At 42.2% G+C, this 15,458-nt stretch overlaps 1 protein-coding gene across 1 annotated transcript in view; it reads left to right on the forward strand.

Annotated features, from left to right (window-relative positions):
• SCUBE2 (signal peptide, CUB domain, EGF-like 2) overlaps positions 1 to 15,458 on the forward strand; it is a 122,958-nt gene that overhangs the window by 51,586 nt on the left and 55,914 nt on the right. Inside the window, exons 3-4 of the mRNA XM_012000230.1 lie at positions 1,387 to 1,509; positions 11,581 to 11,706. Of these exons, the coding sequence (XP_011855620.1) occupies positions 11,676 to 11,706 (31 nt within the window). The 5' untranslated portion in view covers positions 1,387 to 1,509; positions 11,581 to 11,675. The remainder of the gene's footprint in view (positions 1 to 1,386; positions 1,510 to 11,580; positions 11,707 to 15,458) is intronic.

Here is a 15,458-nt window from a genome sequence, read left to right on the forward strand (position 1 = left end):
TGGCCAAGGCGCCACGACCGCTGGGGCCCTGAGTCCTGCGGCCCGGCCTCGGATCCGGAGCTGCTGACAGTTCCCGCCCGGTCCGGACGCCTCCAGAGCGCCTGCTAGTCAGACTGTCACCGGCGAGCAGGCAGGAGGGTGCTGACCCGGGCCTCGGGGTCCCGCGCCTCAGTGTAGGCGGGGAAACTGAGGGCCGGGCCGGGCACATCCGCGAGGCCGTGGCAGCTTTGCCCTTTCTTTCTTTGGGGGCCAGGAAGTTCTGCTGCTGGCTTCGGGGTGGGCTCCAGAGACTTTTCTATCAGCGGAACAGCGCCTGTTCTCATCTGGGAATTACCCTGAAGCAGCAACAAGCCTAGGTTTTCAGCAGAGAACTCTGGTTTCCAGAGAGGACTCTTGACGTGCTGTGCTAACTGGACTTGCAATACTTTCAAAATGCTTTTGTTTTTAATTAACATCCTGGAGTAGTGTCAACCCAGGAAACACTTCTGCCAAGGCCGGTTTCCAGGTTGAGACGATGGGCAGGGATGGCAGTGCGGGGGGCCGGCCGTGGGGACACCATCCCCGCTTCGCAGAATCTGAGAGCCTGGGATGACATCTGCTCCAATCCCGGGGCAGGCTTCCCCGAGATACTCCAAACCAGCGGGGTGCAATCTTTTGGCTTCCCTGGGCCACAATGGAAGAAGAAGAATTCTCTTGGGCCACACATAAAATATACTAACACAAGCGATAGCTGATGAGCAAAACAAACAAACAAAAACTCATAATGTTTTAAGAAAGTTTACGAATTTGCATTGGGCGGCGTTCAAAGCTGTCCTGGGCTGCATGTAGCCCACAGGCTGTGTTGGACAAGCTTGCTCTAAGCCCTGAGAAAGCTGACAGACAGCTGCTTGGCTTTCAGAGTTTTTCTGTCCGTTTGGTCCTTTCCTCCTTTAGCAGACATGTATGTACTGTTGCCTACTCACGTGCCAGGTACTGCACTGGCTTGGCATAAGGGGCACAGATGCAGTCTGTTGTCAAGACATTGTCTAGTGGAGAGGAAAGAAAACATTAACCCTGCCTGATGTGTACCATGCAAAGCCATACATATACTAGCACTGGTGAGGGCACCTACACCGGGGGTCATGGCAGGCTTCCTGGAGGAGGTGGATTTGAGTTAAGTCCTGAAGGCCAGTAGGTGATGGTGGGGGTAATTTCACATAGAGGGCACAGGCTGTTCCTGGAAACAGCGGCCCAGAAACAGTGTGGTTTATCCCAGGGATCCCAAGCAGTTGTAGCTTGTGAGGAGTGAAGTGGGGTGGGCTGGTGGGGATGATGCCAGACAGGACCGAGGCCAGATCACACATGGCCTGGGAGCCTGTACCAGGTGTCAGCTGTGCTCTTTTGCAGATGTGGATGAGTGTGCCCAAGGGCTAGATGACTGCCATGCCAACGCCCTGTGTCAGAACACACCCACCTCCTACAAGTGCTCCTGCAAGCCTGGCTACCAAGGGGAAGGCAGGGAGTGTGAGGGTAAGTGCCTTGGGGACCATGTGGGGGGACTGCAGGGAAGCTCCTACCTCCTTAGCTCTTGCAGTGGCCACTTAACATTGGTAAAAGTGCTGCCCCTCCTCTCCCTTTCCCCCTGAATCACATCACCTGCTCTCTGAAATGCTTTTCAGATCTTGGACTGGAAACATTAGGTCTTCCCCAGAGTTGCTCACACAGTTTTATCTGGCTCTGAAATGTCCTTTTGTCTAGCTTCTGGAAAAGAAAAGAGATGTGTTAGCATCTTTGGGTCCCACTCGGTTTTGGGGCAGAAAGTAAACAGCTATGCTGATCAGGAGAGCCATACCTGCCAGAGTAGGGCTGATCCTGCACCTCCCTGGGGCAGTTTGTACCTTTGCCCTGAAGTCTGAGTGCTGGAGTCCTGCCCTTCCCTTCCAGCTCAGGAGGCTCCATCCTGTCTATGGCTTTGGCCACAATGTTTGGCATTGCGACAGGCCAAGCTTCAGAGTACACCAAAGGCCTTCCTTGTTTGGAGTTACAGGTTCACTCTGGAGAGATGTGTACAGAGGGACATTTTAGCCCATAGAGCTGCAGGTCTGAGAACCTGTAGTTTGGACTCTGCCATTTTATATTCTGGACTAGAATCATGAACTGTGAAGTTCAGAGCTGGCCAGAGAGTAGACACTCGAGGCTGTCCCTGGAGATGGAAATCATGACACATTGGAGCTGACTGGGCTGTTCAGGTAGCTCTGGGCCAATCCTATTACTCATTTTACAGATGGGGACATTGAGGGCCAGAGGACTTGTGTCCATGATCACACTATTCGCCTGCAAGTGAAAGAAAGTCAGGTCTTCACTCCCAGCTCTGTCTCCAGCCCCACGTTTCTCATATTTACTCAGCCTGCTGCTGTCCCTCTTTGGATGGGTGAGAAATCCCACTGTCTATAGTCATCCCGTGCAGGAAGAAGTTAGATGAGGAGCACTGAACTTATCTCTGAGTATCCCTCCTTGCTCCTGGACTCAACCTTGACAAGTATGTTGGTGGCCCCTTCCTCTTCGAGAGGTTTTAAACTCTTTAGAACTTGGGCTTAACTCCCACGGGAATTGATCTTTTGAATACTTGCAGGATCTAAAGCTACATAATGAGTAAGAAAGTTCCTTCCTAGTCTCTTTCCACTTTGAAAAACATTAACTTCTTTAGATGAGGAGGAAAACTTTTTTGAGACAGAGCTTTGCTCTTGTCGCCCAGGCTGGAGTGCAATGGTGCGATCTCGGCTCACTGAAGCCTCCTTATCCCCGGCCAGGAGTGCGAGAGCAAGCAATTCTCCTGCCTCAGCCTCCCAAGTAGCTGGGATTACAGGTGGCTGCCACCACGTCCAGCTAATTTTTGTATTTTTAGGAGAGATGGGGTTTCACCATGTTGGCCAGGCTGGTCTCAAACTCCTGACCTCAGGTAACCCACTGGCCTCGGCCTCCCAAAGTGCTGGGATTACAGGCATGAGCCACAAGAGGAGGAAAACTTTTAATGAGTGTCTATTCTAGTGCCATTTAATGGCCTAGTGTTCAGACCCTGATGTTTCAAACCAATCTGTTTCATACTGTGGCCTCTGAGTAATAAAGATTCTAAATATTGGAACAGTGTGTAATGCCCAGCGGTACCTGGTATGTGGTAGACACTCAATAAACATTCTTATTTTTGAATAAGTGATTGTGTAAGATGGGCTCAGTCACTAGCACCTTGACACAAAGTCTTTTCCAACAAATGGACAAACCCGCAAATGAAATATCTAGATACAGAATATACAGATGACCAAATAGGTAAGTGACTGTCAGATGCTTTTGCAGTGTTGTAGCAATGATCCGATCCTCCCTACCCACTCATCTCCTTGTCTTAGCATAGCTGAGACAAGAGATGGGATTTTTAAAATGAACTTTGTTACAAAGGAAGGGAAGACCAAAAGAAAATATAGATAGCAAATATGAATAACAGGTGGGATTATGACAGGCAAGTTTGGATCTGGTGACATCCCTTAGGAAATCATTCAAGGAGCTCCCCTTTGCACATGAGGAGTGAGGCTCCCGCCGTTCCCATCAGAGAAGGTGTGCTCCTGGTCAGGTGCATAGCAAGTGGGATTGGGGATCCATCCATGAAGTAGCGCTCTCTCTCTCTCTCTCTCTCTCTGTCTCTTCCCCATCCCCCGCCCCATTTCATGGGAGGCCAAAAGGCTGTCTCTCCCCAAAACATTTATCTGCTGATTCCTCTATACCACATACTCTTGGTATTAAATATTCTATTTGCTGTACTGTAATTCACCCATGTTGGTACCCTGCTTTGGAAAAAAATATTCACTTCTTTACTATGTGGATAACTCACATCCTCCAGTTGCTGTGTGCTCTCTGGTGGCACAAAACCATGCCACTAACTTTATTTAGATAAAGTACACTTTTAGTAAATGATGTTAAATGACAATTGGCAAGAGTTTCCTTACTCTTGGCTTTTGAGTTGGATATATTTCAAATGAAATTGAATTGCTAACAGTTTATAGTTGATTGTTAAAAGTCTATTATTTAGTTTAAAATAACTAACGATTGGCATTGTGCCATATATATATGTTTATTTATTTTTAAATGATATGTGATTGTTATAAAAAGTCAAATAATATAAAATGTGTAAAATAAAAAATTAAAAAGCCTCCCATCCATTTATCCACAGATAGTCATTGTTAACAGTGAGCATACATCCTTTGTACTGTCATTTTGAACCCAAACCCTAGAAGAATTTGATCTTTTGAATATTTGTGGTATTTACAATACTAGTAAGTAAGGATGTCCCTCTTTTTTTTTTTTTTTTGAGATGGAGTCTTGCTCTGTCACCCAGGCTGGAGTGCAGTGGTGCAATCTTGGCTCACCACACTACAACCTCCACCTCCCGGGTTCAAGCAATTCCCTGCCTCAACCTCCCTAGTAGCTGGAATTACAGGCATGCACCACCATGCCCGGCTAATTCTTGTATTTATTAGAGATGGGGTTTCACCATGTTGGCCAGGCTGATCTCAAACTCCTGACCACAGATAATCCACCTACCTCGGTCTCCCAGGTGGGATTACAGGCGTGAGCCGCCGCGCCTGGCCAGGGTGTCCCTCTTAGTTTGGATTTCTTGGTATAGGAGTACAGAAATGGAAATTTTCTCCCAAGAAGGAAAAGGAGAGGAAATGAGGATTGTAAGGATTCAAAGATGTAGGTATACAAAGATGTAGCTCCTTTATCCATTTCTTGGCCTATTAATTTGTAAGCCTCTTGGGACCAAGCTATGGTATTATTTGGGTTGTGATTATTGCCAGCTTCACTACTCATATTTAAGTTTAGGGATGAGGACCAGGTTTACTCAGAGTAGCTAGAATTTTATCCTCCATAAAGTTTTCTTCTGCCAAAATGTTGGAGAAATGTGTGAGCCCTGAATAAGTGGGTTTAAAAATAATGTGATTCAGACGTTGCTTTAGATGATCTTTTATTCTAAATGATCTTTGCTTATTTGCTTATTTATTATATGGTTCTTACTTCTCAGTTTGAGGAATTGAATTGGCTCATGCTTGTAATCCTAGCACTTTGGGCAGCTGAGGCAGGAGGATACCTTGAACTCAAGAGTTTAAGACCAGCCTGGGCAACATAGTGAGACCTTCTCTCTACTAAAAGTCAAAATAATTAGCTGAGTGTAGTGGTGCGTGCCTGTAGTACCAGCTACTCCAGAGGCTGAGGTGGGAGGATCGCTTGAGCCCAGGAAGTGGAGGTTGCGGTGAGCTGTGATTGCTCCACTGCACTCCACCTGGGCAACAGAGCAAGACACTCTGTCTTAAAAAAAAAAAAAAAGAAGAAAGAGATTGAATCAAGTTTAACAGGGATGAATCTAAAGTTGGCCTTTGTACAAGATACTGTATTTTTCTTTTCTTTTTTAATTTTTTAATTTTTGAGACAGAGTCTCTCTTTGTCACCCAGGCTGGAGTACAGTGGCGTGATCTTGGCTCACTGCAACCTCCGCCTCCCAGGTTCAAGCGATTCTCCTGCCTCAGCCTCCTGAGTAGCTGGGACTACAGGCGCCCACCACCACGCCCGGCTAATTTTTTGTATTTTTAGTAAAGACGGGTTTCACTGTGTTTAGCCATGATGGTCTCTATCTCCTGACTTCGTGATCCGCCTGCCTTGGCGTCCCAAAGTTCTGGGATTACAGGCATGAACCAGCGCACCCAGCCTGTATTTTTATTTTTTAAAAACTTTTTATTTGGAAATAATTTTAGATTTCAGAAAAGTTGCAAAAATAGTGCAGAGTTCATATGTGTATATATAGGCCCTTCATTCATCTTACCCTAATGTTAGCAACTTACATAACTATAGTACAATTATCAAAACCAGGAAATCAACACTTGCATAATGCTATTAAGTAAACTACAAACTTTATTCAAATTTCACCATTTTCCCCTACCATTCTTTTTCTGTTTCAGAATCCAAGTAAAGTCCCACATTAGATTTAGCAGTTGTGTCTCTTTTCTCCTCCAGTCCGTGACAGTTCCTCAGTCTTTCCTGACATTGACATTTTTGATGAATACTGCTCACTTCATTTGTGTTGTCATTATAAGAATTGATATGAGACCAGGTGCAGTGGCTCATGCTTGTAATCCAAACGCTTTGAGATGCCAAGTGGGGAGGCTTACATGAGGCTAGGAGTGTGAGACAAGCCTGGGCAACATAGCGAGATGCCTGTCTCTAAAAAAAAAAAAAAAATTGCTGGTGTAGTGGTGTGTGCCTGTAGTCCCTGCTACTCAGGAGGCCGAGGCAGGTGGATCACTTGAACCCAGGAGTTTGCAGTGAGCTATGATGGAACCACTGCACTCCAGCCTGGGAAACAAAATGAGACACTGTCTCAAAAAACAATAATTGATATTAGAGAATGTCTTGTATTTTTTCATGATAAAACTGAGGTGATGAATTTTTGCCCTGGCTGCTGCAGAGGTGCTGTTGTGTCCTTTTCAGCGTAGCACATCATGGGCACATGACGTCAACATGCCCCATTCCTGATGATGTTAATCTTGATTGCCTGAGCAAGATGGTATTTACTGGGTTTCTCTGCTGCAAAATTACTATTTTTTTTTTTTTTTTGCCCTTTGCAATAGATACATTTCTTAGGGGAGATACTTTGAGGCCAATATCCTGTTTCTCCTCAAGTCTTCATCTACTGATGTTAGCATCCAACTGTGGATTTTGCCTGCAATGTGTGTCTCCTGGTAATTTTGCATTTCTTGAATTCCTTAAACATCTATTAGTTGAAATTATTCTGTAAGGAAGATCTCTCCCTCTTCCCCATTTATTTATTAATTTATACCACTATGTACTCATGCATATTTACTTTATTACATCTATATTTATTTTTGGCTCAAATTGTTTGCTTTAGCCATTGGAAGCTCCCCCCCCACATTGTCAACTGCGTCATTTTGACATCCCTTTTTTGAGGACTTCCTAACTTTCTGGTACAACAATATGCTCATCTTATAGCTTCTCCTGCCTAGGCCTGGAATCAACCACTTCTCCAAGGAACTCTGATTCCTTTTACTGGGAAGTGGTCTATAGAAGCCAAGATCTGGATGCTTGGTGTTGTCATTGCTACTGGGGTGTCATCATTCCTAGCTGGGAAATACATGTATGCATACTCACCCACACATATACATATATCTATATTTATTCCTTTTATTTATTCATCTGTATACATATTAAAAACAATTAGTTACACTGATACTTTGGATTCCAAACCAATACCACAAGATTCATTCTATTCTGTCTTCGCTTATTTGTAACTTTCTCCAACAGTGAGAAATATGGCGCTCATTATCTGTAATGTGTTTACCTCTTTGTTCAGTCCTAATACACAGGTAAAGTATTCACAGAATTACAAGTCCATAACCCTGTGAGTAAAGCAGATTTGCTAACTAGAGTACAATATTTACTAGAATCTATAGCATGCAGCTATTTTTGTTTTTAGCCTTAAAGCATCCAAGCAAGGTGTTGTTTTTCACAGTGTTATTTAGGGCAATACTTTTCTTCCCCGTCCCCTTCAGTATGGTTATGCTATTAGTTTATAATACATTAGATTCATTTGTTTCTTTTTGTATTCCATTTTTATTCACTTCCATCCCCTCCTTCCATGCATTTCCCTTATTCCTTAAACATCTATTAATTGTATGTATACAATTAATTGTATACATATTAATCTATGTGTATGTATGTATATGTTACTTGTGTGTATTATTGTATACATATAATCTATGTGTATGTATACGTTACTTGTATGTATTGTATGTATTAATAAACATACAATTAATACATACAAGTAACGTATACATACATACACATAGATTATATGTACGTATGTATGTATGCATGCATATATGTAAAACATCACCTTGGTTCCAAGAGTCAAAAATATACCAAAAGGTATACTCAGAGAAGTGTCGCTCCCTTCTTATTCCTGTTCCCCTCCTCATTCTTTCCACCCTTTCCCCGTGCCCTGTGGGTCACCAACCTCTGTAGTTTCTGGTTTTTCCTTTCTATATTTATTTTGCACTGTAAGCAGATAAATGTATGCTTTCTTTTTAACAACTTTACTGAGGTGTAATTAACATACTATAATATTCACCAATTTTAATTGTACAAGTCAGTGATTTTTAGTAAATCAGCTGAATTGTGCAACCATCACCATAATACAAATATTTTCCTCATCTCAGTAGTATTCCTCATGTTCTTGTACAGTGAATCCTCATTCCCAGTCCCAACCTCAAGCAACCAGTAATCTACTCTCTGTATCTGTATATTTGCCTTTTCTGGACATTTCATGTAAGTGGAATCATACAATATGCTCTCTTTTGTGTTGGATTCTTTCACTTAGCAAAATGCTTTTGAGGTTTGTCCATGTGGTAGCTTATATCAGCATTTCATTCATTTTTATCATTGAATAGTATTCTATTGAATGAATATACCTTTTTTTTTTTTTTGGCCCATTTATCAGTTAATAGGCATTTTGGTTTTTTCTACTCTGGGGCTATTATAAATAATACTGCTGTGAATACTTGCATGAAAGCCTTTGTATAGACATATATTTTCATTTCTTCTGGGTATATACCTAAGAGTGGGATTGCTGGGTATTTGTGTTTAACTTTTTAAGAAACTGCCAAAGAGATAATTTCTTGGATATCACACCAAAGCCACATACAACAAAAGATAAAGTAGACAAATTAGACTTCATGAAAATTTTAAAGTTTTGTACATCAAAAGACAATATCAACGGAATATAAAGGCAACTCACAGAATAGGTGAAAATATTTGCAAATCATATATCTGATAAGGGGTTAATATCCAGAATATGTAGAGAATTCTTAATGTTCAACACTAAAAATCAAATACCCAATTAAGAAATGGGCAAAATATTTGAACAGACATTTCAGCTAAGATGATATGCAAATAGACAACAAGCCCATGAAAAGATGTTCAACATCTCTAATGATTAGGGAAATGCAAATCAAAACTACAAATGGGAGATACTATTCATATCCATTAGGATGGTTACTATCAAAAAAATAGAAAATAATAAATGTTGGTGAGGATGTGGAAAAATTGGAAGCTTTGTGCACTATTGGTGGGAATGTAAAATGGTGTAGCCACTGTGGAAAACAGTGTGGAAGTTCCTAAAAAAATTAAAAATAAAATTACCATAGGACCCAGCAATTCCCCTTCTGGGTATATACCCAAGAGTGGAAAGCAGGGTCTTGAGGAGATGTTTGTATGCCCATGCTCATAGCATTATTCACAGTGACCAAGAGGTGGAAGCAACCCAAGTGTCCATTGACAGATGAGCAGATAAGCAAAATGTGTTATGTACAAAATAATGGCTTTGGTTTTTATGTTTTGAGATGGGATCTTGCTATGTTGCTCAGGCTAGTCTCAAACTCCTGGGCTCAAGTGATCCTCTCATGTCAGCCTCCCAAGTGGCTGAAATTACAGACATGATATAATGGAATATTGGCCTTAAAAAAGGAAATCCTGTCACATGCTACAACATGGTGGAATCTTGAGAACATTATGCTAAGTGAAACAAGCCAGTCACAAAAAGACAAATACTGTTTGATTCTACATATACGAGATACTTAGAGTAGTCAAAACCATAGAGTCAGAAAGTAGAATGGTGGTTGTCGGGGCCTGAGGAGAGAGAGGGAAGAGGAAATGAGGAGTTATTGTTAAATGGGCATAGAGTTTCAATTCAGATAAAAAGAGTTAGGGAGATGAATGGTGGTGATGATTTCACAACATTATGATTGTTTTAATTATATCCAACTGTACATTTACAGAAAGAAAAGAAAAGATACTGCCAAACTGTTGTCCAAAGTGGCTATGCCATTTTACATACCCATCAACATCCTGTCAACAATGTATGTGTTCCCATTTCTCCACATCCTTGTCAACATTTTTTATTGTCTGTCTTTTTAATTATTACCATTCTAGTGAGTGTGAAATGGTATCTCATTGTGGTTTTAATTTGCGTTTCCCTAATAACTAATGATGTTGAGCATTTTTTCATGTGCTTATTGGCCATTTGCATATCATCATAGCTGAGATGTCTATTCGAATATTTTGCCCATTTTAAAATTAGGCTGTTTATCTTCTTATTGAGTTGTACGAGTTCTTTTTCAGTTCTTCATAAGGTATGTGATTTGCAAATATTTTCTACCAATCTGTGGCTTGTCTTCATTTTCTTAACGATACCATTTGAAAAGCAAAAGTTCTTAATTTTGATAAACTCCAGTTTATTAATTTAAAAAATTGTGATTGTGTGTTTGGTATTATATCAAAGAAATTTTAACCTCATCCAATGTCCTAAAGATTTTTCTCTTTTTCTCCTTTTTTTTTTTTGAGATAGGGTCTTGCTCTGTCACCCAGGCTGGAGGACAGTGGTGCGATCTTGGCTCACTGCAGTCTCAATGTCCTGGGCTCAGGCAGTCCTCCTGCCTCAGCCTCCCAAGCAGCTGGGACTACAGGCGTGCACCACCACACCCGGCTAATTTTGTTTATTTTTTGTAGCGATGGGGGTCTCACTATGTTGCCCAGGCCAGCAACTCCTGGGCTCAACTGATCCTCCTGGCTTAGGCTCCCAAAATGCACCCAAACATCATGCCCAGCCATCCCAATATCTTAAAGAGTTTTCTCACATATTTTTTCTGAAAAGCTTTATATTGTTAATGCTTACATTTGGATCCCTGATCCATTTTGAGTTGATTTTTGTGTATGGGATAAGATAAGGGTCTAAAATCATCTTTTTGAATATGGATATCCAATTAGCCCAGTGCCATTTGTTGAAAAGGAAAGCATTTATCCCAATGGATTACCTTAGTACTTTTGTTTAGAATCAAGTGGCCATAAGTAGAAGGATTTATTTGTGGACTCTCAGTTCTGTTCCATTGATCTATACATCTGTCTTTATGCCTGTACCATGCTGTCTTGATAATTGTAGGTTTATAGTAAGTTAAAGTCCCCCAAATTTGTTTGCCTTTTTCAAAATTGTTTTTGCTCTTCTAAGTCTTCTGTATTTCCATATAAATTTTACGGTAAGCTTGTCAAGTTCTGCAAAAAGTATCCTAAAATTGTGTGTGTTTTATATCTTCTTATTTCTTACATGAAGATAACATATTACAGATACTCTTTTAATTTTTATTTTTTTCATTTAATAGTATATCCTAGAAATTACTCCAAATCAGTTCATAGAGATCTTCCTCATTCTCTCTCTTTTTTTTTTAAATAGCTGCATGGTAGTCCATGGAGTAGAGGTACCATAATTTATTAAACTATTCTTCTGTGTATGGAAACTTAGTTTGTTTCCAGTATTTTGTCATTAGAAATAACACTGCAGTGAATAACCTTGTGCATATTTGTTTTCCTATTGTTAGAGATGTATTTTCAGGTAGATTCCTGGAAGTGGAATGGCTGGTTAAAAGGTAAGTGCATATGTTTTCACATCAAAGAAATAGCACCTGTCTGGTTTACTTCTGTTTTATTCCTCAGACATCGATGAATGTGGAAATGAGCTCAATGGAGGCTGTGTCCATGACTGTTTGAATATTCCAGGCAATTATCGTTGCACTTGTTTTGATGGCTTCATGTTGGCTCATGATGGTCATAATTGTCTTGGTAAGGAAGGCATTTGGAAATGGCAATTCTCCTTCGCTCTCCCACCCCTTGCTTTCCCTTGGTGAAGACCTCCTCATGAAGACAAAAACGGGCTCAGAGCCTTGTGTTTTCTGCTTCCTTGGAAGTCAGACTCCGTGATAGAAAATGAGGTAAAATGTTTTAGTTTTATGTGATCATTCATAACATAAATCTTCTGTTAGTCCAAGGAGATGGGTGACATTGTCATTACTATTTATTGACTTTCTAGCATTGACTTGTCACCTTTTAAGATCTTTGGTCTTGTGTTGAGAGTCCTGACTTATAACCATTTTTTTTCAATGTTGTAAGTGTTTCTATTTTAAAATTTGGAAAAACTCCTTGTCCTGAAGACTCCAAATGTGTGCTGGGGTTACAGCCAGCTAGACCCCCCTTTTTTTCTTGAAAAAGAGAGAAACTAAAACAGAAATCTTCCATGAACATCTTCCTAGTATTCCACAAAACAGAAACATCTGTTGGAGTTTTAGTCCCTGAGTTAGAGACTACAAAGAGTGTTGTTTACATTCATTCCTTATGCCAGGAATAAGACAGAACTTAGAAGCAACTAGCAACTGCATGGGGTTGAGTGTTGGATAGTCTTAGAGGCTGCAGCACTCCTGGCAGGTAGGTATTTGTGGTTTGCTTTTTAAGGCTGGTATTAGTTGTACAGGAGAACATCACGGGAAAATATGGCATCAGCGTCCTTTGACACTCACGACCCTTCGTATGGATAACCTGCTGAGGTCTACTTGGCCAACTAAGGAGCAGTGGAGCCAGGCCCTGGCTCTGTGGGGACAGCGATTTGGACACTCCCTTATAGTGTAGTAGGAATGGCCCTTTGATTAAATGCTTTGAGATATGCATAAAAGGAACCAGAAAAAGTCCAGGCAGAACTTGTGTGTTGTGTGTTGGGGCTCTGGAGTGGAGGAGAGGTTATTTCCATTTGGGACTTAACCCTCATATGACCTTTATCCCACGTCAGTGTCACCTGGAGCTCCATCCTGATGGACTCTGTTATTTCCTGTCTGTGCCCTGTGTGAGAGATCAGGCTTTGGGTGACACATCACGTGACTTTCCAAGCCTGCAGCTGTCAGTAAGACTTGATTGCAGGCGAGGGAACCAGTAACCTTCTAGGCAGTGAGTACCACAAAAAGGCATATTTGAAAGACAATCGTAAGAGCAGGAATCAATATTAATTAAAAACTCAGACAAATGAAATCACTTTCAGTGTGTGATTTGTTGGGAGGCATACCACATGGGTTGTTTTTTTTTTTTTTCCCCATTTTCGGGGGGAAATTTCCCTTTGATTTGTCAACAAGGGTATTTGGAGGATGCATATCTGATGGCAGACTTCGTCATTACTGTGGTGCCGTAATCCACAGCCTGGGATGGGGGAGAAGGATGAGGTTCCTAAGAGCAAGAAACATCCAGGGGCTAGGAATCTGGGCCAGGGCTGGTGGGCGGCTCTGAGTATCGGCCTGCTTGGAAACCCTGAAGGCAGAGTCTTTTCTTGCCTTTGCCAATAACACAGGTATTATTAACACAGAGTATCTCCATTTCCCCTCTGTGGGATCTCTTTGTGGACTCAGTAGCAAGGATCTGCCTTGTGGAGAGACCTTGAGCATCTATTGAGTATTTCTGAAGGGGGTAAGGACTCTTTAAAAGGAAGGAACCAGAAAATGAAGTACATTTAGAAGAGTAGGACCAGCACACATAGACACTTCCCCACCATTCAGACTTGAAAGGGCTGAAAGTGGCAAGAAAGAAGCTCAGAGCCCTAATGTCTCCTGAGTTCTCTGGGATGACCCCTTCAATCTCCTCAGCCTCCTAACCACACATTAGCCACAAATATATTAGCTAGAAGACACAAGGTACAAACACCACTTAGCTTTGGCACTAAACACAGAGCACTTCAAGATCCTGAATGCCTGCAAGTCTGAAAAACGAAAGGCAGCTCTTCTATACAGCTCACCCCATCTGCATTCAGTTTATATTTCTGGAGTATCTGGGATCTCATCATAGCTATTTGGCTTTGTAGCAGTGGTTCTCAACCCTGGCCGCACACTGGAATCACCTGAGAAGCTTAAAAAACACCATCACCTAGACTTCATCCAAGACTGGCTCTGTCAGTATCTCTGGAGGTGGCATCCAGGCATCAGGGTTCTGACACATAGCCAGGGTTGGGAACCACTGTTTTATGGTCTGGAGAAGCTCACCAGCTTAGTGATAGATATCTGCGTACATGGACACACACTTTTGTATTTATCCAACCAGAGAGCATCGGCCAGCTAAATGACACACTTCTGATTGCTTTGGAGAAAAGAAATTGGGGGTTAAACGTGGGATGGGGGTGTGGCAGCTCAGAGGGGAGCACACCTCTACTCCCAGCCAATCCAGGAGTTGGTGTTCAGGGAGACTGACCTCTCCTACTCACCTTGAGTCTTGCTGTGGAACACCTAAGCCAGGTGTATTCCAGCACAGCTCATCCTCTGGAATGTGCTTCCTTCACCCTTTGGCATAGACAAGGGCAAGTTTGTTAGGCTTCAAGCGATGGCTTGAGTCCCATCAGTTTAGTCAGACATCTGCTCAGTAGTGTGGGAGGACAGATGACTATAAGATCTGAAGCTTGAAACCAGATAACAGATATTTAAATGTGAGGTGTTATTATTATTATTATTATTATGGATACACACAGGAGCTAGTGATTGGCACATGAGAAATTAGACTGGAGAAAATAAATTGCTTTTATATCAGCCTTTGAGCCTTTATTGTCTGAAACTTTTCTGGAAGTTTCTCTTCTTTGACTCGGGTGATGCTATCCTCTCCTGCTTGTTTGTTCATGCATTGAATAGTTAATGAGCACCTGCTGTCTTCCAGGGCTGTGCTAATTGAAATAAAAATCTCTGTCCTCAAGGAGTTTGCAGTCTAGTAGAGGTAGATGAGTAAAGGATTTTGAGGCTGCAAGTCAGTAAGTGTATCAATATAGCTGTGCACAGGGTATCACAGGCAGAGTGGGAGGAAGGCCCCCTAAGGCCACCCTGACAGTGTGGCAGAAGGCTTCCTCCCTCCCGACCTCTCTGCTGGCTCCTTCCCTAGAGGCTCTTGGGACTCCTGCCATCTCCTCTGCCTCCTCCCTGTGCTAGCTGTGGCTGTTGCAGATGCATGTGTGAAGCTGGACTCCCAGACTGCCCATTCTTCCCCTCCCTCTGTCCTGCTCTCAGCGGCCGCCTTGTATTTCTCAAAGTGAAAGGCCAGACTCTCTCCCCTACTCTAGTGGTTGCCAGCTGCTTCCCAAATTAAGTAGGCACTTCTTTGCCTGGTGTTCAGGATCCCGCAGTGTGACCACAGTCTGTCCTCCCAGCTGTATCTCCTGTAACCTCCCTCCATGTGCCCTATGCTCTAGCCAAATGGGCTGACCTACTGGTATCTGAATGTTCTCCATGCCTCCCAGCCTTTGTGCTACTGCTCACGCTGTCTTCCACCTATAATCGCTTCTCTCCTGATTTATAATTGGACAATTCTAAGGGCCCATCTTTTATTAGCTTATCCTTGATTCATCCTGATACCCCACGACCAGATGTGATTTCTTTCCTTTGCACCAGCTTTTACCTTATATCAGAATCATTTGTATACTTGTCTCTTGCTGAAGTGCATGCTCCTAGAGAGAAGGATTTTTTTTTTTTTTTTTTTTTTTAGATGGAGTTTCACTCTGAGGCCCATGCTGGAGTGCAATGGCA

Source organism: Mandrillus leucophaeus, unplaced genomic scaffold (assembly GCF_000951045.1).
Source record: "Mandrillus leucophaeus isolate KB7577 unplaced genomic scaffold, Mleu.le_1.0 Scaffold622, whole genome shotgun sequence".
Taxonomy (NCBI): Eukaryota; Metazoa; Chordata; class Mammalia; order Primates; family Cercopithecidae; genus Mandrillus; species Mandrillus leucophaeus.